The 20,415-nt window shown below is 59.3% G+C and overlaps 1 protein-coding gene across 1 annotated transcript; it reads left to right on the top strand.

The window, feature by feature from the left end:
• The first annotated feature begins 2,843 nt into the window (after window positions 1–2,843).
• On the top strand, window positions 2,844–17,531 carry FTCD (formimidoyltransferase cyclodeaminase). Its single transcript, XM_033232669.1, is given in 15 exon segments — window positions 2,844–2,952; window positions 4,039–4,222; window positions 5,317–5,445; window positions 6,017–6,105; window positions 6,260–6,439; window positions 7,466–7,603; window positions 7,741–7,872; window positions 11,914–11,975; window positions 12,276–12,405; window positions 12,590–12,751; window positions 14,572–14,615; window positions 14,938–15,076; window positions 16,462–16,480; window positions 16,483–16,556; window positions 16,721–17,531. Coding segments are annotated over 15 exon segments (1,623 nt in total). The 5' UTR covers window positions 2,844–2,898; the 3' UTR covers window positions 16,808–17,531.
• Window positions 17,532–20,415: the final 2,884 nt, after the last annotated feature.

The following is a 20,415-nucleotide window of genomic DNA, read 5'->3' as shown; positions in this document are numbered from 1 at the left end:
TGTGGGTGTGTGCTGCTGCCGTCACAAAGTACCGCAGACCCAGCAGCTTAAACCACAGAAATTTATTCTGCCGCAGTCCTGAAGGCCCAGAGTACAAGATCAAAGCATCCGCAGATTCTGTTTGTCTGAGGCCTCTCTGCTTTGTCCTCCTGGCCCTTTCTCTGAGTGCATCCCTGATGCCTCTCCCTCTTCTCACCACCCTGTCCATCTCCACATCCAATCCAGTCTGCTGTGCTGGGGGTCAGGCCTTCAACAGATGGTTTCTCGAGGGGATGCAGTGCAGCCCTCAACAGACCCCATCCTCCCCTCCCGGCCTCCACAGAGTCCTGACCCCATCCTCCTCTCCCAGCCTCCACAGAGCCCTGACCCCATCCTCCCCTCCCAGCCTCCACAGAGTCCTGACCCCATCCTCCTCTCCCAGCCTCCACAGAGCCCTGACCCCATCCTCCCCTGCCGGCCTCCACAGAGCCCTGACCCCATCCTCCCCTCCCGGCCTCCACAGAGTCCTGACCCCATCCTCCTCTCCCAGCCTCCACAGAGCCCTGACCCCATCCTCCCCTCCCGGCCTCCACAGAGTCATGACCCCATCCTCCCCTCCCGGCCTCCACAGAGTCATGACCCCATCCTCCTCTCCTAGCCTCCACAGAGCCCTGACCCCATCCTCCCCTGCCGGCCTCCACAGAGCCCTGACCCCATCCTCCCCTCCCGGCCTCCAGACATGGAGCCCTGGCTGGGGAACTCTGTGTGCTCCCAGTCTCTGAAGGTTTCTGGGCTTACCTGGCTCCTCTCTCATCCCAGTCCCCTTGAGTAGCCATGGAGGTGGGGTCCCTAAGGCCCACATGGCTGAGGTTCCATTAAGAACTTCAAGTGGGGCTGGGCTCAGTGGCTCACACCTGTAATTCCAGCACTTTGGGAGGCCAAGGCAGGAGGATCACTTGAGCCCAGGAGTTTGAGACCAGCCTGGGCAACATGGTGAGACCTCATGTGTATTCATGTGTTCTCATGCTGCTAATAAAGACATACCCAAGACTGGGTACTTTTTAAAGAAAAAGAGGTTCAATGGACTGAACAGTTCCGCGTGGCTGGGGAGTCCTCACAATCGTGGTGGAAGGTGAAAAAGGAGCGAGGTCGTGTCTTACAAGAGGGCGTGGGCAGGGAACTGCCCTTTATAAAACTGTCAGATCTCGTGAGACTCTTCACTATCACAAGAACAGTACCGAGAACAGTCGTCCCCATGATTTAGTGACCTCCCACCGGGTCCCTCCCATGACGGGGGGATTATGGGAGCCACAATTCAAGATGAGATTTGGGTGGGGACACAGCCAAGCCATATCACCATGTCTACCAAAAATTGAAAAATTAGCCGGTGTAGTGGTGTGTGCCTGTGGCCCTAGCTGCTCAGAGGCTGAGGTGAAAGGATCTGTTGGGCCTGGGGGCCAAGGCTGCAGGAAGCCATGATTGTGCCACTGTACATCCAGCCTGGGTGAGAGTGAGACTTTGTCTCAGAAAAAAAAAAAAAAGAGAAAATAAAAGCCCTGCAAGTGGGCGGCGGCTGAACGTGGAGACAGGAGTTGTCCCTTGTGAGCACGGCCCTGGTGCTGCTGATTTCGTGGGGAGCCTCCAGTCAGGGGAGCAGCAGCTGGGGAGAGCTGGGGCCTCTCTCACCTGCCTTCCCCCACATCACACATGCCCCCTCTCATGTGTGTCTGCACTCACTCTCACACGCGTGTTCCCCTGCCCCACACTCATGTGTGTCTGCACTCTCACACACGTGCTCCCCTGCCCCACGCTCACATGTATCCTCGCTCACTCTCACACGTGTGCTCCCCTGCCCCACGCTCACATGTATCCTCGCTCTCACACGCGTGTTCCCCTGCCCCACGCTCATGTGTATCTGCACTCACACACGCGTGTTCCCCTGCCCCACGCTTACATGTATCCTCGCTCACTCTCACACGCATGCTCCCCTCCCCACGCTCACATGTATCCTCGCTCACTCTCACACGCATGCTCCCCTCCCCACGCTCACATGTATCCTCGCTCTCACACGCGTGCTCCCCTGCCCCACGCTCACATGTATCCTCGCTCACTCTCACACGCGTGCTCCCCTGCCCCACGCTCACATGTATCCTCGCTCACTCTCACACGCGTGCTCCCCTGCCCCACGCTCACATGTATCCTCGCTCACTCTCACACGCGTGCTCCCCTGCCCACTCTCACATGTATCCTCGCTCACTCTCACACGCGTGCTCCCCTGCCCCACGCTCACATGTATCCTCGCTCACTCACACGCGTGCTCTCCTGCCCCACGCTCACATGTATCCTCGCTCACTCTCACACGCGTGCTCCCCTGCCCCACGCTCACATGTATCCTCGCTCACTCACACGCGTGCTCTCCTGCATTCTCCTGTTGAGCTGAGCTGACCTCAGTGGGGTGCTGCAAGCCAGGGCCTCACACCAGCCTCTCGCCCTCCACAGCCCTGGGGTCCAGGCTCCTCCAGGAACAAGCGCAGGCCCCCGGGCTCCCTGGAACCTCCCAGAAGGTAGCAGAGGGTCACGGGGGACACCCGCAGGGGCGCAGGGAGGCCTCGTCACGACCGGATTCCAGCCAGGCTGGCCCGATGCCCCTGGGGGTCCTCAGCACACGCCCCTTCACCCCAGCATGTGTTCTCTCCAGGGAACCCACACTCTGGCTAAGTGGAGCCGTCCCCTGCAGGTCAACAGCACCTGGGGTGGCTCTGCAGCGCCCACTCTGCGCCTGCACAGGGACGGTGGCCCCAGTGCCCTTTGTGACTTGCTGGTTAATGAGAAGCCGGTGGGGAGGTGCTGCCGGTGAGCGAATAAAGGCTCCGTCCTTCCGTCTACCCAGACAGGAGCATCAGGATCAAGGTGCTGGCCATGTCCCAGCTGGTGGAATGCGTCCCCAACTTTTCGGAGGGGAAAAACCAGGAGGTGAGGCCCCGAGGAGCTGGTCAAGCATCCAGGGCTCATGGGGCAGCTTCGGTGGCTGAGGCCCAGGCCGTGGAGGAGGCGGCGGGCTTGGTGTGGGGGTCATCTTCCCAGGATGGGCGAAGCCGCTGCCCGTGGGCCCCAAGGACATCCTGTGACTGGGGGCGCCTCGGGAGTGCCTGACCCAGGGGTGGGTGGAACACGACTGGTGCTTGTGGGGGCTGAGGCCTGGCTGTGGCTCCAGGGGCCTTTTGGGTGCTTCTGGTGGGGGGTTGGGCCGATCTCTGGGCCTCAGAGGGCCTTGGTGCTCCCCCCGGGAATGGGGCTCCTGCCACCGATCGAAAGGGCTGCGTGAGGTCACACGGGGTTGCCCAGTGTGGTCCCCACCACTGCCACTCCATCTCCACTGGAGTTAACTTGCTGAGACCCCACCCTGCAGCCACCATCCCCACTGGACCCAAAATGAAGTAGGCACAGAGCGGGCAGCAGGCCCCCAGGTCTGGCCTCTCGCCCTCCACAGCCCTGAGGTCCAGGCTCTTCCAGGAACAAACGCAGGCCTCAAGGGCCACCTGGAAGGCCCCCCAGAGGGCAACACTGGGCCACAGGGGTCACCTGCAGGGGTGCAGGGAGGCCTCGTCACGCCAGGATTCCAGCCAGCACCAAGGCCCTGGGACAGGGCAAGATTTGGGGCTGAGCCCTGCTCCCAGCCGTCCTGTCACGCAGAAGGTTGTAGGCCCCTCCCCTGCTCGGGAGTTGCGGGTCCTGGCCCCTCTGTGACCTGTGCCTGTGGTCACCTTCTTGGTTCCCCGGTCACGCCTCCGGCATCTGTCTGTCGGGACAGAGCCCGTGAGTCTCTACTGGAGGCACCATCTGCAGCCCCTCGTGGGGACCATGCTTGGGCCTGAGCGACTGTGGCCTTTGTGAGGGTTTCTGGGCGGCCACTGTGTGCAGGCACTTTTAGTGGGAGCTCAGCTTGTCAGAGAGCCCCCAAAGGCCCCCATGTGGGTGTCTGGGCACAGCCACCTCCAAGCTCCTTTTCCTTCTTTCAAACGGGGAGACTGAGGTGTGGGGACTGGGCCTGTGTCCCAGGTGATCCAGGCCATCTCTGGAGCCATTACACAGACCCCCGGCTGCGTGCTGCTGGATGTGGACGCAGGCCCCTCCACCAACCGCACCGTGTACACCTTCGTGGGACCGCCGGACTGCGTGGTGGAGGGGGCCCTCAACGCCGCCCGGGCAGCCTCCCAGCTTATCGACATGAGCAGGCACCAAGGTGAGGGCTCCAGGCTCTCCTGCAGCCGCTGTGTGTTGGACTGTCGGGGGCTGAGGCCTGTCCTGGTGTCCTGGGAGAGGGGGTAGACCCGGGGTCCAGGCTTGGAACGTGGGATCCAGTGGGGTTGACTCTGGCTCTCCTAGGAGGACCCTGGAGTGTGGGGGTCACGCCCCCCAGCCTGCCTGCATGGCTGTGCTCTGGGAGACCCCCAGGTCGCCATGCTCCCACAGCACCAGGCCACCTCCATGGCTGGGTGGGGGGAGGGGGCCACGCTGGGGCCCTGCCCACACGTCAGGGGGGCCGAGAGCCGGTCTTGGAGCAGGCACTGGTCGGGGAAGGGCTGCCCGGAAGCTGACGTGTCAACAGCCCACAAGCCAAACACCTCAGTGGGCAGGCAGGGCCAAAGGTGTGTGGACACATGGGTGCTGGCCAGGGGCTGGGCCATGGGCCACTCATGAGACGCCAGGGATTCACAGTGATCCCAAGGGGTGGATGGATGAGAAGCTTATCTCAAAGTGACCAGCCCTGGGCGGTGGCGGCAAAGGCAGGGGAGGCTGGCATTCCCTGGGGTGGGCGCTGACCCACAGCTTGGTGTAGCCCCAGTGAGGGACTCAGCTAGTGAGAAGAATGTTCTGGAAACGCAGTGTGGATTCTGGGCTTCAGGGGAGGGGGTTGGGGTGGCCAGAACCCAGCCTCAGGCGCCCACTCTTGACCTGGTCAGGCCTTCCTGAGAGCTGAGCTTTGCAGGCCTTGGAAAGTTATTTATGTGTGTTAGGAGAGGGAGAGGTTTATCTCAGAGATGCCAGATCATCCACTCAGGCTGCTGCTGGTCCTGGGCTGAGCGGCCTCCCCCACACTGCCTGGGAGGACGGTGCAGGGACATCCGTTGTCCCGGGAGGGACTGGTGCTGCTGCTGGGGCAGGGCTGGGAGCGCCCAGGGCCGGCCTCCTCCCTGTGGTCAGTGTGGGCAGCTTGCTGGGTGTGTGGACTAGGGGGCTGCCCAGGCCGGAGAGGACAGAGGGTCCGAGAACCCCGTGGAGCTCCCACCCACTCCCACGCCCGGCCTCCTGCCCAGCCTCGCCATCTCTCTGCAGGGGAGCACCCCCGCATGGGGGCCCTGGACGTCTGCCCCTTCATTCCCGTGAGGGGCGTCAGCATGGACGAGTGTGTGCTCTGTGCCCAGGCCTTTGGCCAGCGGCTGGCAGAGGAGCTGGACGTGCCAGGTGAGCGTGCCCCACCCTCCTTGCTCCACTCCCGTCTCATTGGTGCGGGTTACTGGCTCCTTCTGTATCCTGCAGTTCCCTGCCCTTGGCTGCTCCTGCAAGGGCAGAGTGTTACAAAAAGCCAATACGCAGGAGCGCAGCTCCCTCAATACGGAAATCAACGAAATCAATGCAGCTTCCCTCAATATCGAAATCACCTAAATCAATGCAGCCTCCCTCAATAACGAAATCAACGCAGCTTCCCTCAATACCAAAATCAACGAAATCAACGCAGCCTCCCTCAATAACGAAATCAACGCAACGAAATCAACACAGCCTCCCTCAATAACGAAATCAACGTAGCTTCCCTCAATACCGAAATCAAGGCAGCCTCCCTCAATAATGAAATCAAGGCATCTCCCTCAAAACCGCAATCATCCATCTGAGGCAGAGAATGGGCACTCCCTGGGAGAGGGTGCAGTGGGGCCTGTTCCCAGGTTTAGGCTTGAGGGAGCCCCTCCACCTGGGTCCTCCAGGATCTGAGTCCTGGACCCCCTGCCGGTCAAGGCCTGACCGCCGGGCTCTCCTGCAGTGTACCTGTATGGTGAGGCTGCCAGGACGGACAGTCGCCGGACCCTGCCGGCCATCCGGGCCGGGGAGTACGAGGCCCTCCCTGAGAAGGTGCCCCCATCCTGGGTGGTCGGCCTGGGAAGGAGGTGGACCTGCCCCTTTGTCCTGGCTGGGGTGGCTGGGCTGGGCCCCTCCTTCCCGGGACCCTAGCGGGGCTGCTCCCTCCCGTAGGGGATGTCTCACCCCAGGGTACACTTGCCCACAGCTCCAGCAAGCCGAGTGGGCGCCCGACTTTGGCCCCAGCTCCTTTGTTCCCAGCTGGGGGGCCACGGCCACGGGGGCGAGGAAGTTCCTCATCGCTTTCAACATCAACCTACTCAGCACGAAGGAGCAAGCCCACCGCATCGCGCTCAACCTGCGGGAGCAGGGCCGCGGGAAGGACCAGGTGACCCCTCACCAACCCCATGGAGCCCCACCCAGCCCCTCGGGAAAGGGTCAGAGGCCGAGAGCTTCAGGTGGGGCAGTCGGTGGTGGACGGGGCACCGGCCAGACAGGGTTTGGTCTCCCACCTCCAGACTGGCCCAGCCTCCGCGTCCACAGCATGTGGGGACAGCGCAGGTCGGCAGGTCGGGGGTGGAGCTGGGGAGCTCTGGCCTCGTGGGGGTTTCCATGGAAGAAGGCAGGGCTTCCCTTTGTTACCATGGCAGTATTTCCATGCTGCTGGGAAACAGCGACTTCCGGAGTCCCAGGTGCCCTCAGGGGCCCCCCCACATCCCTCCAGATGCCTTGGGAGCCCCGACAGCCCTACAAACCTTCAGGTGCCCCTGGGCTTTCCCTCCAAGTCTACATAGCAGTGGTCACCCAGTCTGAGCGTCACCCCTGCACAGATGGTATAGATACCTGGAGAAAGAGGTGGAGGGACCCCCTGTCCGTCTGTTCCTCACTCAGAGACCCCAGTCCCACAGGCAGCAGAGGTGTTGGGGCCCAGCTTCCCGACCTGCAGACTCAGCACAAAAGCACAGGGGCCTCCAAGTCCTGCTTTAGGCCCCAGCCAAGGGCAGAGGTCAGAGTACCCCCCTGTGGACTCAGTCACCCCGAGGAGTGCGGGGCTGAGGGGATGGGGGAGCAGATGGGATGGGAGAATGGCATGGGCGTGCCTGGGGCCCCACCCCTCAGCCTTCCCCCAACATCTAGGATGCAGCGTGGCTGGGAGGCAGGGCCTGGGCTGAGCGAGGGCCTGTCGGGGTGGGGGTCCGGTGTCTGACCCTTGGGGGCCTCCGTTTCCCTGTGGCAAGCGAGGTCTCTCTGGCCCTCCCCGGTCAGCTCAGTGGGGGACGGAGGAGAACCACAGCACCCACCCAGGCACAGGCTCCTCCCTGTCCAGCAGGGGGACGCAAGTGCCAGGAGAGGCTGGCAGGGCCAGGCAGGACGAGCTTCCTAGCCCAGGCTGGGGAATGCTTTTCCTTTGTAGCCAGGACGTCTGAAGAAGGTTCAGGGCATCGGCTGGTACCTGGATGAGAAGAACCTGGCTCAGGTGTCCACCAATCTCCTGGACTTCGAGGTCACGGCGCTGCACACAGTCTACGAGGAGACCTGCCGAGAAGCACAGGTGAGCCCGGGAGCAGCCACTGCTGCTGTGAGGGGTGCGCAGATCCGTCCCGTGGGCAGGGCAAGGGCCCCACATCCTCCAGCCAGGGCTGTTCTCCAGCCAGCCCCCAGGTGGTGATGCCCCCTGTGCCTCCGCAGGAGCTGAGCCTCCCGGTGGTGGGCTCACAGCTGGTGGGCCTGGTGCCCCTGAAGGCTCTGCTGGATGCAGCTGCCTTCTACTGCGAGAAGGAGAACCTCTTCATCCTGGAGGAGGAGCAGCGGATCAGGCTGGTGGGCCGGGCTGCCGAGGAAGGGTGGGACAGGGGCATGCGGGGAGGGTGGGGAGGCGGTGGAGCTCACACCCCTGGGGCGCAGCTTCCCTCCTCCTCCCCCTTCATTTTATTGACTTGTGTTCAGAAGATGAGATTCACTTTTCATTTTGGAAACCTTATTGAGGTTTTTTTGTGACCTATGATATACTCATTTGTGCAAATTCCATGGAGAGGACAGCCCCCTTTCCGCTGGGTCTTGCCTCCTGGGCCAGCTGTGTTCCCTGCACCCCTGGAACTGGCGGCTTACAGGTGTGTGTGCCTTCAGCTATGGGACTTAGATCCCCGTCCATGGAGCGGCTCCTTCAGAAAGTGATTCCTTTGGTCTTGTGGACACCTGGACCTCAAGGCTCCTGGAGTCTGGGTTCTGGTGGGGCCCCAGGTCCTGCTGGGGTGTGGCAGTGTCTGCAGAGCCGCTCTCCACCTTGGTCTGTCCTTCCACTAGAAGTCACTGAGTTTTAGGTGTGTTTTTCGAAGTAAGCACAATGCACTTGACTGGATTTTTTGGAGAGGTTTTGTGTTTTGGTGTTGGGTTTTTACCGTTTGTGTTTTTACTGATTTAGCTCTTGTGACTTGTGGATTCCGTCCTTGTTTAGTCTCAGGCATATTTTCTTCTATTAGATCGCCGACCCAGTTATTTAGTTCTCTAGCTATAGGGACACTGTGATGCTGCAGCAGCTGTGATGTCTTCTCTGCCTCCTTCACTCCTTGCCTCTGGATTCACAGTGGTTTTCCAAAACCCAGCCTCTCAATCACTGGTACATTTGTGGCCTAGTCTATTGTATTCCTGGCTGTTAACAATTTTTTTTGTGACTTTAAGTTTTGTATAATTTCTTTTTTTTTTTTTTTTTTTTGAGACGGAGTCTCGCTCTGCCGCCCAGGCTGGAGTGCAGTGGCCGGATCTCAGCTCACTGCAGGCTCCGCCTCCCGGGTTCACGCCATTCTCCTGCCTCAGCCTCCCGAGTAGCTGGGACTACAGGCGCCCGCCACATCGTCCGGCTAGTTTTTTTGTATTTTTAGTAGAGACGGGGTTTCACCATGTTAGCCAGGATGGTCTTGATCTTCTGACCTCGTGATCCGCCCGTCTCGGCCTCCCAAAGTGCTGGGATTACAGGCTTGAGCCACCGCGCCCGGCCTATAATTTCTTACAGAGAAGATATGGGTGGCCCTCCACTCCTGCCTTCCGGCCATATTTTCCAAGTGCTTGCATTTTGCCCCATTTGTGTATAATAATATTTTTTTCTGGACTGTTTAAAAGTTGGGTTGAAGACATTCTGCTCTTTTACCCCTAATTTATTAAGGTTGTGTTTCTTAAGAGCAGGGACATTCTCTTACATAACCACAGTGTAATTATCAAAATCGGGAAATTCAGCACTGATACAATCCTAGTATCTAATAATCCTCAGGCCATAACCAAATTGCTTCAGTGTCCCAGTGATTGCCATCATAGCAATTTCTCCTCCAATCCATGATCCAGCTCACGTAACACAGGGCACTGAGCCCACCTTTTCTCCTTTCATCCCGAACTGTTCCTGTCTTCCTTGTCCTTCACTGACCTTGACATTGTTTAAAAGGACAGACTTTTAAAAGCGCCTCCGTGGGGACTAGTCTGATGTTGCTTGTGGCCAGAGGTAGTTGTGCATTTTTATTTTAATTTATTTTTTGAGACAGGGTCTTTCTCTGTCACCCAGTTGGAGTACAGTGGCACAATCACAGCCCACTGCAGCCCCAAACTCCAGGGCTCGGGCGATCTTCCCACCTCGGCCTCTCAAAGTGCTGGGATTTACAGGCAGCACCACTAGGTAGACCTGGCTAATTTCGCACAGATAGGGTTTTGCTCTATTGCCCAGGCTGGTCTCAAACTCCTGGACTCAAGCAATCCACTCACATCAGCCTCCCAAAAGTGTTGGGACGACAGGTGTATACCACCATGCCAAGCCAGTTACTCATTTTTGGCAGGAAAAGCATAGATGGTGCTGTTTCCTCCCCACGATGCACATTTTCTTAGGGTGCCCACGTGGTCCAGTCACTTGGTCAAGGCGGCCCCTTCCTCCTGGGCCCTTCACTGTAATGTTACTGTTCTTCCCTTTTGCAATTAATACATTGTGGGGAGTACTGGAAGGTGTTTAAAGTATTGAGTAGGTAGAGAAATACCTGTTACCTACTGAAATTCCAGCGTTTTAGGAGCCAGTGACAGTGTTCTAACGTCTTCCTGTCTCTCTAAGCAGCAGCTGTCGCTTCTCCACGTTTCCTTGTCTTCTTATGTGTGAGGCCCTCTGCTTTCCAGCATGGGATTTTGTTGTCGTCGTCATCTATTTTTTTTTTTTTAAGACGGAGTCTCGCTGTCACCTAGGCTGGAGTGCAGTGGTGCGATCTCCGCTCATGGCAACCTCCACCTCCCAGGTTAAAGCAATTCTCTGCCTCAGCATCTGGGAGGGAGTAGCTGGGATTTGAGTAGCTGGGATTACAGGCATGTGCCACTGCGCCCGGCTAATTTTTGTATTTTCTTTTAGTAGAGATGGGGTTTCACCATCTTGGCCAGGCTGGTCTTGAACTCCTGACCTCGTGATTACCCACCTTGACCTCCCAAAGTGCTGGGATTACAGGCGTGAGCCACCATGACCAGCCAGGGTTTTGTCTTTACCCGAAGGACCCCATGCCTGCGACCTGCACAGGTCTGGCTGTGCCGGTGGCTGCGTGCTGCCTCCTGGTGGTGAGGCTGCTTTGCTTTGTGTTGTGTGATTTTTGACTGCGAGTGCATGCTCTTTGGAATTGTATCTATGGTAGTTCTTGGTCACCTGGGTTCAAAGTTTTCTCCTCCAAGGAGGCTTTGTGCTGGCGACTGTGGACACTGCCCCAAAGCTGAGTTATTGGCTTGGAGCTCTGGAACTGCACAAGCGTGACTTCGGTGTCGGGTGAGGCCTGTAGCCCTGTCAGGGTGGCTTGTGGTTAGGAATTCACAGGAGATTTTTTTTTTTTTTTTTTCCTGCTTCACCCAAAGGGAACGCAGGAACTGGGAAGTACCTCAACTGTTTCCCTGGGTGGCTGCTTCTCATTCATCCTTGGGGATGTCACTTTCCAGGGGTCTCCAGTCCGACCCCACTCTGAAGGCCTGAGACCTCCCCTACTCATGAGGGGCTGCCAGAGTGGGGCAGTTGCCCCCAGGGTGGACCCAGCTCCAGGCTGGCAGGCTGTTCCAGACTCACCTTTCTGGTCATGTCTAGTCTCCAATGATGTCCTGTCTGTTAGCTTAGCCAGGCCTTTAAAACGCCCCGCCTCTCCCTGGGCTTTTCTGCCCAAGGAGGCTTTGCCTTGCCGCTTGCTAGTTCTGTGGCCACGGGGAGGTGCTCTCCACCCCACCTGGCTGCTGTTCCTCTCTGTGGGGTGGGGGTCGCATAGCCAACGTGTTCTGAATGGGTTTCGCAGAGTGAATTCTAATCTTAAATAGGACTGTCACAACTTTATTTTGAATGTAGGTAAAATTCACTTTTCTGGCATACAAGTTTATGTGTGGGTGACTTAGGGCTGTTCCTCAGCTTTGCAGGACTTGTTAGATGTGAAGACTTGGTGAATTAAAATCTTGCCCGCCCCTGTCAGTGGTGGGCAAGTTGTGCGGGAGGGGGGTGTCGAGTGGTGCGGAGTGGGGCGAGTGGTGCGGGGCAAGTGGTGGTGGGGGGGCGGCAAGGGATGAGCAGCAGTTTGCTGTGGGGTCTCCAGGGGGCAACTCCTTTCTCTGGGCCTCAGTTTCCTCAAGGGCAACTCAGGGTGAGTGACTGTTTGCAGAATCCTGTACCGAGTGCGTGCTGGGGCGGGGCCCACAGGGCTCCTGGTGGAGCGGAGGTGGGGTGGGGGTGCCAGCCACGCCCCTGCCCTGCTCCCCGCAAAAGCGCCCATGTGCTCGGGGCAGGAGGCGGCTGCCGCAAGGGTGGGACCCGCGGGTTCCGAGGCTTTCCTGGTGGTGGCGACGCGCCGAGGCCGTCTCCACTCCAAGCCGCTTTTCCAGGTGGTGAGTCGGCTGGGCCTGGACTCCCTGTGTCCCTTCAACCCTAAGGAGCGGATCATCGAGTGAGCCTCTGCCCTCCCCACCTCTTCTCACCCGTCCCGGGCTCTGCCTCCCTGGCCTTGCGGGGCGCTGGGGTCCCTGCGTGGGGACCCGGCTCGTCCTCCCAGCGCCTCCCTGTGGGCGCCTGCTCGGCCGGCGCCAAGTCGGGGTGTGGGGGGTGAGGGGGGCACCGAGACCGCGGCCGGGTCCCCGCAGGTTCTCTCCCGAGGGGTCGCCTCCCCGTGGGTGCGGGTGGGCCTGGGGCGGACCGCGCTCCCCCCACCGACCCCGGCCGGACCCGCTGAGCCGCGCCCACCCTGCAGGTACCTGGTCCCTGAGCGCGGGCCGGAGCGAGGCCTGGGCGGCAAGTCCCTGCGCGCCTTCGTGGGGGCGGTGGGTGCCCGCTGCGCGGCCCCGGGGGGCGGCTCGGTGGCGGCGGCAGCTGCAGCCATGGTGAGCTCGGGGGGGGGGGGGGAGGAGGGCGCGGGGGGGCAGCCCCGGGCGGAGACGCGGGGGCCAAACGGGCGGGACCCCCAGGGCAGGACCCCGCCGGGCGCACCCGGGCCCCTCGCTGTTCCTGGGGGCGGTCCCGGGCTGTCTGGGGTCCCCGCGACCCGCCCATCCACCCCTCTCGCAGGGCGCGGCGCTGGGCTCCATGGTGGGCCTCATGACCTACGGGCGGCGCCAGTTCCAGCCCCTGGACGCGACCATGCGGCGCCTGATCCCGCCCTTCCGCGAGGCCGCGGCCAAGCTGACCGCGCTGGTGGATGCCGACGCCGAGGCCTTCGCCGCCTACCTGGTGAGTGGCGGCCACAGCAGGGCACCCCGGGCCCCTCCGACCGCGAACCCCCAGCTGGGGCCCCAGTGAGAAGCGGGTCAGTCTCCGGCTGGGGGAGGGGCTGGGGACCAGGAGTGGCCTGAGGGGGTCACCACTGGCCGCTGTCTGGGCCTTGATCCCCAGTACCGCCTCCACCGGGCGAGTGCATGGGCTCAGCAGGGTTTGAGGGTTTGTATCTACTCTCCACCTCCCCCCAAAAAAGCCAGGCGTGGTAGCTGGTGCCTGTGGTCCCAGCTACTCTGGAGGCTTAGGTGGGCGGCGGCTTGAGGCCAGGCGTTGGGGCTGCAGTGAGCCGTGATGGCACCACTGCATTCTAGCCTGGGCAACAGAATGAGACCCTGTCTCTAAAGTAAATATATATAAGACGCAGGGACAACTTTAAATTTAGAAATTTAAAATAAGATGAATAATTGAATAAAAACCAAGTAGAGAGGAAAAGTACATAAATGAAAATGTAATTAAGAGGCAGGAAAGAAACATACATAGAAGATGTGTGGTTTAGAGAAACATGGGTAGGGATGGTGAGACCGCAGCAGGCATCCGTGGTCGCTCCAGCGTGTGGGGGAGTGCTGCGCTGGTTTATGCTCCTTGTGAGCAATGCAAAGGTAGACTTCTGAAAAATAGAAGGAGATATCCTTACCTTGCACCAAATGCATAAGTCATTTCCAGATGGAATAGAAAGCTGTTTCCCCATCACCAACACAACAAAGCCTCACGAGAAATCACAGAAAACAAAACTGACCAGGTGGGCAGGCCTTGGCTGGACACAGATGTTGTCACATGAAGCACACCTTGGCTGAGATCTGCCCAGGGAGACCGTGCACACCGCAAGGTCTGGCTGAGAGAGGGTGTTTGTAGTACGAGTCACAGCGTGGGGATGGCTGTCCCTGCTCCGCCTGCAACTGCTGCAGACCCTCGTGCAGATGACAGCCCAGGAGAGGGGCTGCAGCCAGGAGGCCTGGTCTGGACAGCGCCCCAGCCAATCAGGGAGACCCTGGGCATTTCTGTTCCTCGATCGCCGCTGTTGGAAAGGTCATAGGATCCAGCTCTGGCCAGGGCCCAGGGAGCATTTTCTCCCAGCCGTGGCCGAGGATAGGGGCTGTTGATGATGACTTTCTGGTGGAGATTTGGCTGAATCTTCCAAGATGAAGGGAGCACATTCCCCACTGACCGCCCCTCTGCTGGGGCTCTGGCCACAGCGGATGTGAGCAGGGCTTGGTGGATCCCTGTGCTCCGTCTCACCCTAGGTGGTTGGTGTGTAGCCCCAGCCATGCTCGCCCACACGGGGTGGCTCTGAGGAGCCGAGTGCCTTTGGCTGATGCCACACGTGTGAGCACCTAGGGAAGGCCAGTGCCTGTGGCCGGGACAGGGATGCGAGGGGCTTTGCGGTTTGCTCTTATGCCCAGGCTTGAGGGTGGTGCAGCTGCTTGTGTTGGAGACACAGGCCTAGAGCCACTCCTGCCCTATAGGTTCTAAGGGCTCAGGGGACCTCCTGGGCCCTCAGACTCCTCATCTGAGAATAAGAGCCCTAAGGGAACTACCTGCCCCTCCTCACATCCCCGGGCTCCAATCATCTGCTGTGTGCCCCTGACCATGCCCCACCCCACTTCACCAGGTCTGATGCCAAGGGCTGTAAACCACTGACCCAGCGGAAGCTTGGTTCCCAGGGAACTCGTCCCTACCTGGGACATGGTCCTTGCTATGGCACCTTGTGGGAGCTCAGAGGGCATGGCTGCTCCCCCAATGGTCCGTTACCCAGTGGTTCTGTCTCTCTCTGGCAGGAAGCAATGAGGCTGCCCAAGAACACACCTGAGGAAAGGGACAGGTGAGCCTGGAGGGCTAGCCGCACTGGGGGCCTCTGTGTCTGGGGAGTTGGCAGCCAGGATCCTGGGTACCTGGGTGCTGTGATGGTGCATGGTCGGCCTGGGCATGCTGGGTACCTGGGTGCTGTGACGGGGCGTGGTCGGCCTGGGCGTGCTGGGTACCTGGGTGCTGTGACAGGGCGTGGTCGGCCTGGGCATGCAAGGTGTTTGGGAGTGACTTCCCGTTGCCCGCTTCTGCACCTGCTCAGCCCTGTTGCGGTGCAGTGTGACTACTGCCTGTCTGTGTGTGCCCCTGTGCCCAGGCTCTCCTCTTGTTCCTCCCAGGCACACGGCAGCCCTGCAGGAGGGGCTGAGGCGGGCAGTGTCTGTGCCGCTGGCGCTGGCGGAGACGGTGGCCTCGTTATGGCTGCCGCTGCAGGAACTGGCCCGGTGTGGGAACCTGGCCTGCCGCTCAGACCTCCAGGTAGGGGGGCCTGGGGGACCCCAGGTCTGCTGCAGAGCAGGAAGCAGCTGTTGGGGCTCAGTCACTGGAGAGCACGGTGGTTTGCTGGCTGAGCCAGGCGGGGAGATCTCACTTCACGGGCAGTTCCCGGGGCTTTGGCCTCCTCCAGCAGGGCTGGGGTATCCACTGCCTTCTAAAATCTCGCCCACGGTCGCAACACAGACAGGCAGAGACCCAAATGTGTCTGCAGAGCCCATCCTGACCACTGTATACACTGCTCCACCTCCCCCAGGGGCCCCTGTACCACCCCACCCTCTTGTTCTAGAAAACACCTACATCAGGCCAGGCACAATGGCTCACGCCTGTGGTCCCAGCACTTTGGGAGGCTGAGGCGGGAGGATCACTTGAGTAGAGGAGGTCGAGACCAGCCTGGGCAACGTAGTGGGGCATGTGTGTACGATAGACAAGTATGAGCTGCGCACGGTGGTGCCTTGTGGTTGCAGTTACTTGGGAGGTTGAGGCAGGAGAATTGCTTGAGCACAGGAGGTCGAGGCTGCAGTGAGCTGTGATCACACCACTGCACTCCAGCCTTGGTGACAGAGCAAGAGCCTGTGTCAACAACAACAAACAAAACACAAGAAAGCACGCAAGGCAGCTCCTGGAAGTAGATGCGTCACACTGACGGGCCACAGCCGGGCAGAGGCTCCCGGACAAGGAACATCTATCTCATGGGCTCGGCACTTTCTGCAGCCGCCCTAAGACCTCATGGTTTTTGGGGTCTTTACGGGAAAGACACCAGTTTTCAGCGTCTGGTCCCACAGAAGTGTCCCCTCAATCCCCGGGAAGTGGCCCTGGGCAGTTAGCCTGAAGCTGCCTCCGGGGGCCCTCCAGGGGATGACTTTGCCTCTAGAACTGTGGTCCCCGCTCCTAGAGTGGCAGACAGCCTCCAGCGCGGCTGCTCCAGGCCTCCTGCGGGCCTGAGCCCTGCTTGGATAAGAGGAAGTTTCGTTTTCTTTTTTTTTTTTTTTTTTTTTGAGACGGAGTCTCGCTCTGTCGCCCGTCTGGAGTGCAGTGGCCGGATCTCAGCTCACTGCAAGCTCCGCCTCCCGGTCATTCTCCTGCCTCAGCCTCCCGAGTAGCTGGGACTACAGGCACCCACCACCTCGCCTGGCTAGTTTTTTGTATTTTTTAGTAGAGACGGGGTGGAAGTTTCGTTTTCTAAGCTCAATGGTGGAAGAAACCAGGAGCCGTGCTGAGCTTGTCGCCCCGGAGGCGGCTCCCCTCTGCGGGGTGAGAGCAGGGGCTGCGCTGGGCTCCTTGTGGTGAGGAGGAGCCCCTCAGGCAGAGACACTCTGAGCAGTTTGCTCAGCCTTGATCCACGGAGGGGCTCCCTGGGGTCCTTGCAGGTGGCAGCCAAGGCCCTAGAGACGGCGTGTTTGGCGCATATTTCAACGTGCTCATTAACCTGAGGGACGTCACAGACGAGGCATTTAAGGACCAGGTGAGCAGGAGGCAGGTGTGGTGCCCGGACCCCACGTGGGGCCTGGATTCACAGCCTCAGGGTGATTGCCGACTGTCCATGGGCAGCGGGGGTCAGAGGTTGCTGCCTAGCAAGCCAGGCTGAGGCTGGAACTCCTGGGCCCTCTTCCCTCGTGTGTCTCTCAGATCCACCATCGCATCTCCAGCCTCCTGCAGGAAGCCAAGACCCAGGCTGCACTGGTGCTGGACTGCCTGGAGACCCGGCAGGAGTGATGGTGCCGGAGGCCTCTCTGGGCTCTGTGGCCCCTCCCTCGCCCGTCCCCAGAGGGTAGAGCTGTGACCTGGGTCGGGACACAGCTTGTTCGTGTGGGGCCTGGAGGATAGGTAGGTGGGCAGCGGGGCATCTCCCGGGAATGGAGGTGCTGGTAGAAACAGGAGACCCCTTAGTCCCATGTGACTTCCAGTAAAATCTTAGCACCAAACCTGTGTTGTGTGTTTGCGGTTTTGGGGCCAGGGCTGAGAGCTGAGCTGTGGGTCTTGGGGCAGGAGCAGGACACATGGTCAGTGGACCACGGGAGCTGGGGTTGGAGGGAATGGGGCCGCAGTGTGAGGAGACAGACCTCAGCCCCAGGGTCCCCAGAAGCCCAGTGCAGCTCAAGTGGGCAGGGTCACAGGTATTTGGAGCACCTGGGGTTCAGTGCAGGTCCCTGGGCTGCGAGGCCCCTCATTTGAGGGAAAGGGGCCCTGGTTGTGCATGGGACAGAAACCCTGGGGACAGCAGGACTTTCGACGCTGGAAGGAGAGCCTCGCTTCCCAGGTGCAGCTCCCGGCGGGTCCGGTCAGTCCCACGGAGCACGGTACTGGCCCCGTCCTCAGTTCCCATCCACCCTTGAACCGGCAGCTCCCTGGGGGACTTTTCCTCCCTGCCTCAGCTCCCTGCCGGGCCAGCCTCCTGCCTCCAGAGAAGTTATTCGTTAAAAAATAATTTAAAAAATCACTATACCATCAAATTACTTCCAGATGGACTATTACATGTGATAGACAAAGTATGAATGTATTTGTTAGACAGCAATGCAGGGTGTTAAAAAAGATTACTATGTCCTTGAGTGAGGCAGAAAACTCAAATGCTTTATTGGAGCGATTTCCCATTCTGAAAATAGAACACACTTGTTCCTGGAAAAAGATGTTGTCACCCAAGACAAACGACAAGAATCCTACAGGGAGAAAAAACACCCAAGGTGCATGTGGTCACAGGGTCAGCATCACTCAGCATGAAAAGTTCCTACACATCCGGCAGGCAGGGGGCGCCAGGGAGGGGAGACTGGTGAGGAGACAGTGGTGTTGGGCTGGTGAGGGGACTTTTGTGAGGGGACAGTGGTGAGGGGACAGTGGTGAGGGGACAGTGGTGTTAGGCTGGTGAGGGGACATTTGTGAGGGGACATTTGTGAGGGGATATTGGTGTTGGGATGGTGAGGGGACACTGGTGGGATTGGTGGGACAGTGGTGGGGGCATTGGTATTGGCACGGTGAGGGGACATTGGTGAGGACATTTGTGTGGGGGCATTGGTGTTGGCACGGTGAGGGGGCATTGGTGAGTGGACATTGGTGTGGGGACACTGGTGTTGGGATGGTGAGGGGACATTCGTGAGGGGACACTGGTGAGGGGGCATTGGGGGCATTGGTGAGGGGGCATTGGTGTGGGGACACGTGTTGGGACGGTGAGGGGGCATTGGTGAGGGGACATTGGGGGCATTGGTGAGGGGGCATTGGTGTGGGGACACTGGTGTTGGGTTGGTGAGGGGACATTTGTGCGGGACGCTGGTGGGGGATGCTGGTGTGGTATAATTGGTGAGGGGCCAGTGGTGAGGGGCAGTTGCTGGGTGGAGCTGTAGGGTGGAGCCTGTGGGTAGCTGGAAGTCCCTTCTAGTGGGACTGACGTTCCTGCCCTGTAGGGTCCAAGGCTGCACACACAGGGGAGCATCTTCTCCTTGCAGAGGCCCTGGGCGGCTCCTGTGGGCAGAGCTTGTGCACCTGCAGGGGCCTCTGCCTCCCTCCACCTGAGAGACCTGCGATGTTCACTTGGAGCACAGAGATCTGAGGACTGACACTCAGGACCTAGAGGCTTAGTGAAATAGGCAGGCCTCTTATGCGTCTGTTGCAGGCATTTGAATAGATTTTTGTGGGATGGGAAGAAGAGGAGAGGAAGAGAAAATAACTAATGTCCTGTCCTGGAGCTGCAGGCTGTGTGGTCAGATGACGAAGAGGTGGAGTATGAAGAAAAGAGTGAGTCTTCTCAAAGAATAACAAAGTTTCGGGCTTTCCGGAGAGAACTGCATTCCCCCAGTTTCACATGTTGACTCTTTTTTTTTTTATTTTTGAGACGGAGTCTTGCTCTGTCGCCTGGACTGTGGTGCAGTGGCTGGATCTCAGCTCACTGCAAGCTCTGCCTCCCGGGTTTATACCATTCTCCTGCCTCAGCCTCTGGAGTAGCTGGGACTACAGGCGCCCGCCACCTCGCCCGGCTAGTTTTTTTTTGTATTTTTAGTAGAGACGAGGTTTCACCGTGTTAACCAGGAAGGTCGTGATCTCCTGACTTCGTGATCTGCCCATCTCGGCCTCCCAAAGTGCTGGGATTACAGGCTTGAGTCACTGCGCCCGGCCCACATGTTGACTCTTAACCCTAATCCTAAACCTTAACCCTAACCCTAACCCTAACCCTAACCCAACCCTAACCCTAACCCTAACCCCAGACCTCTGTATGTGACCTTGTTTGGAAATGGGGTCCTTGCAGATTCAGTGAGCTCAGGTGAGATCATCCCACAGCAGGCTGAGCCTGGTCCAGTGTGACTCGGGTGAGCTCATCTTGGAACAGGCTGAGCCCTGGTCCAGTGTGACTCGGTGAGCTCATCTTGGAACAGGCTGAGCCCTGGTCCAGTGTGACTCGGGTGAGCTCATCTTGGAACAGGCTGAGCCCTGGTCCAGTGTGACTCGGGTGAGCTCATCTTGGAACAGGCTGAGCCCTGGTCCAGTGTGACTCGGGTGAGCTCATCTTGGAACAGGCTGAGCCCTGGTCCAGTGTGACTCGGGTGAGCTCATCTTGGAACAGGCTGAGCCCTGGTCCAGTGTGATCGGGTGAGCTCATCTTGGAACAGGCTGAGCCCTGGTCCAGTGTGACTCGGGTGAGCTCATCTTGGAACAGGCTGAGCCTGGTCCAGTGTGACTCGGGTGAGCTCATCTTGGAACAGGCTGAGCCCTGGTCCAGTGTGACTCGGGTGAGCTCATCTTGGAACAGGCTGAGCCCTGGTCCAGTGTGACTCAGGTGAGCTCATCCTAAAATAGGCTGAGCCTTGGTGCAGTGCGACTCGAGTGAGCTAATACTAGAACGAGCTGAGCCTTGGTCCAGTGTGATGTGGGTGAGCTCATCTTAGAACAGGCTGAGCCCTGGTCCACTGTGACTCAAGTGAGGTCATCTTAGAGGACGCTGAGCCCTGCTCCAGTGTGACTCGGGTGAGTTCATCTTGGAACAGGCTGAGCTCTGGTCCAGTGTGATTCCGGTGAGTTCATCTTGGAACAGGCTGAGCCTGTTCCAGTGTGACTCGGGTGAGTCATCTTGGAACAGGCTGAGCTCTGGTCCATTGTGACTCGGGTGAGTTCATCTTCGAACAGGCTGAGCCCTGGTCCAGTGTGACTCAGGTGAGCTCATCCTAGAATAGGCTGAGCCTTGGTCCAGTGCCACTCAAGTGAGCTCATAGTAGAATGGGCTGAGCTTTGGTAAAGTGTGACGTGGGTCAGCTCATCTTAGAACAGGCTGAGCCCTGGTCCAGAGTGACTTGGGTGAGCTCATCTTGGAAAAGGCTGAGCTCTGCTCCAGTGTCACTCGG

This window comes from Trachypithecus francoisi, unplaced genomic scaffold (assembly GCF_009764315.1).
Source record: "Trachypithecus francoisi isolate TF-2019V2 unplaced genomic scaffold, Tfra_2.0 Lachesis_group14, whole genome shotgun sequence".
In the NCBI taxonomy this organism is placed as follows: Eukaryota; Metazoa; Chordata; class Mammalia; order Primates; family Cercopithecidae; genus Trachypithecus; species Trachypithecus francoisi.
The sequence above is the reverse complement of the archived record's forward strand: the minus strand, read 5'-3'. Positions and strand labels throughout refer to the sequence as shown.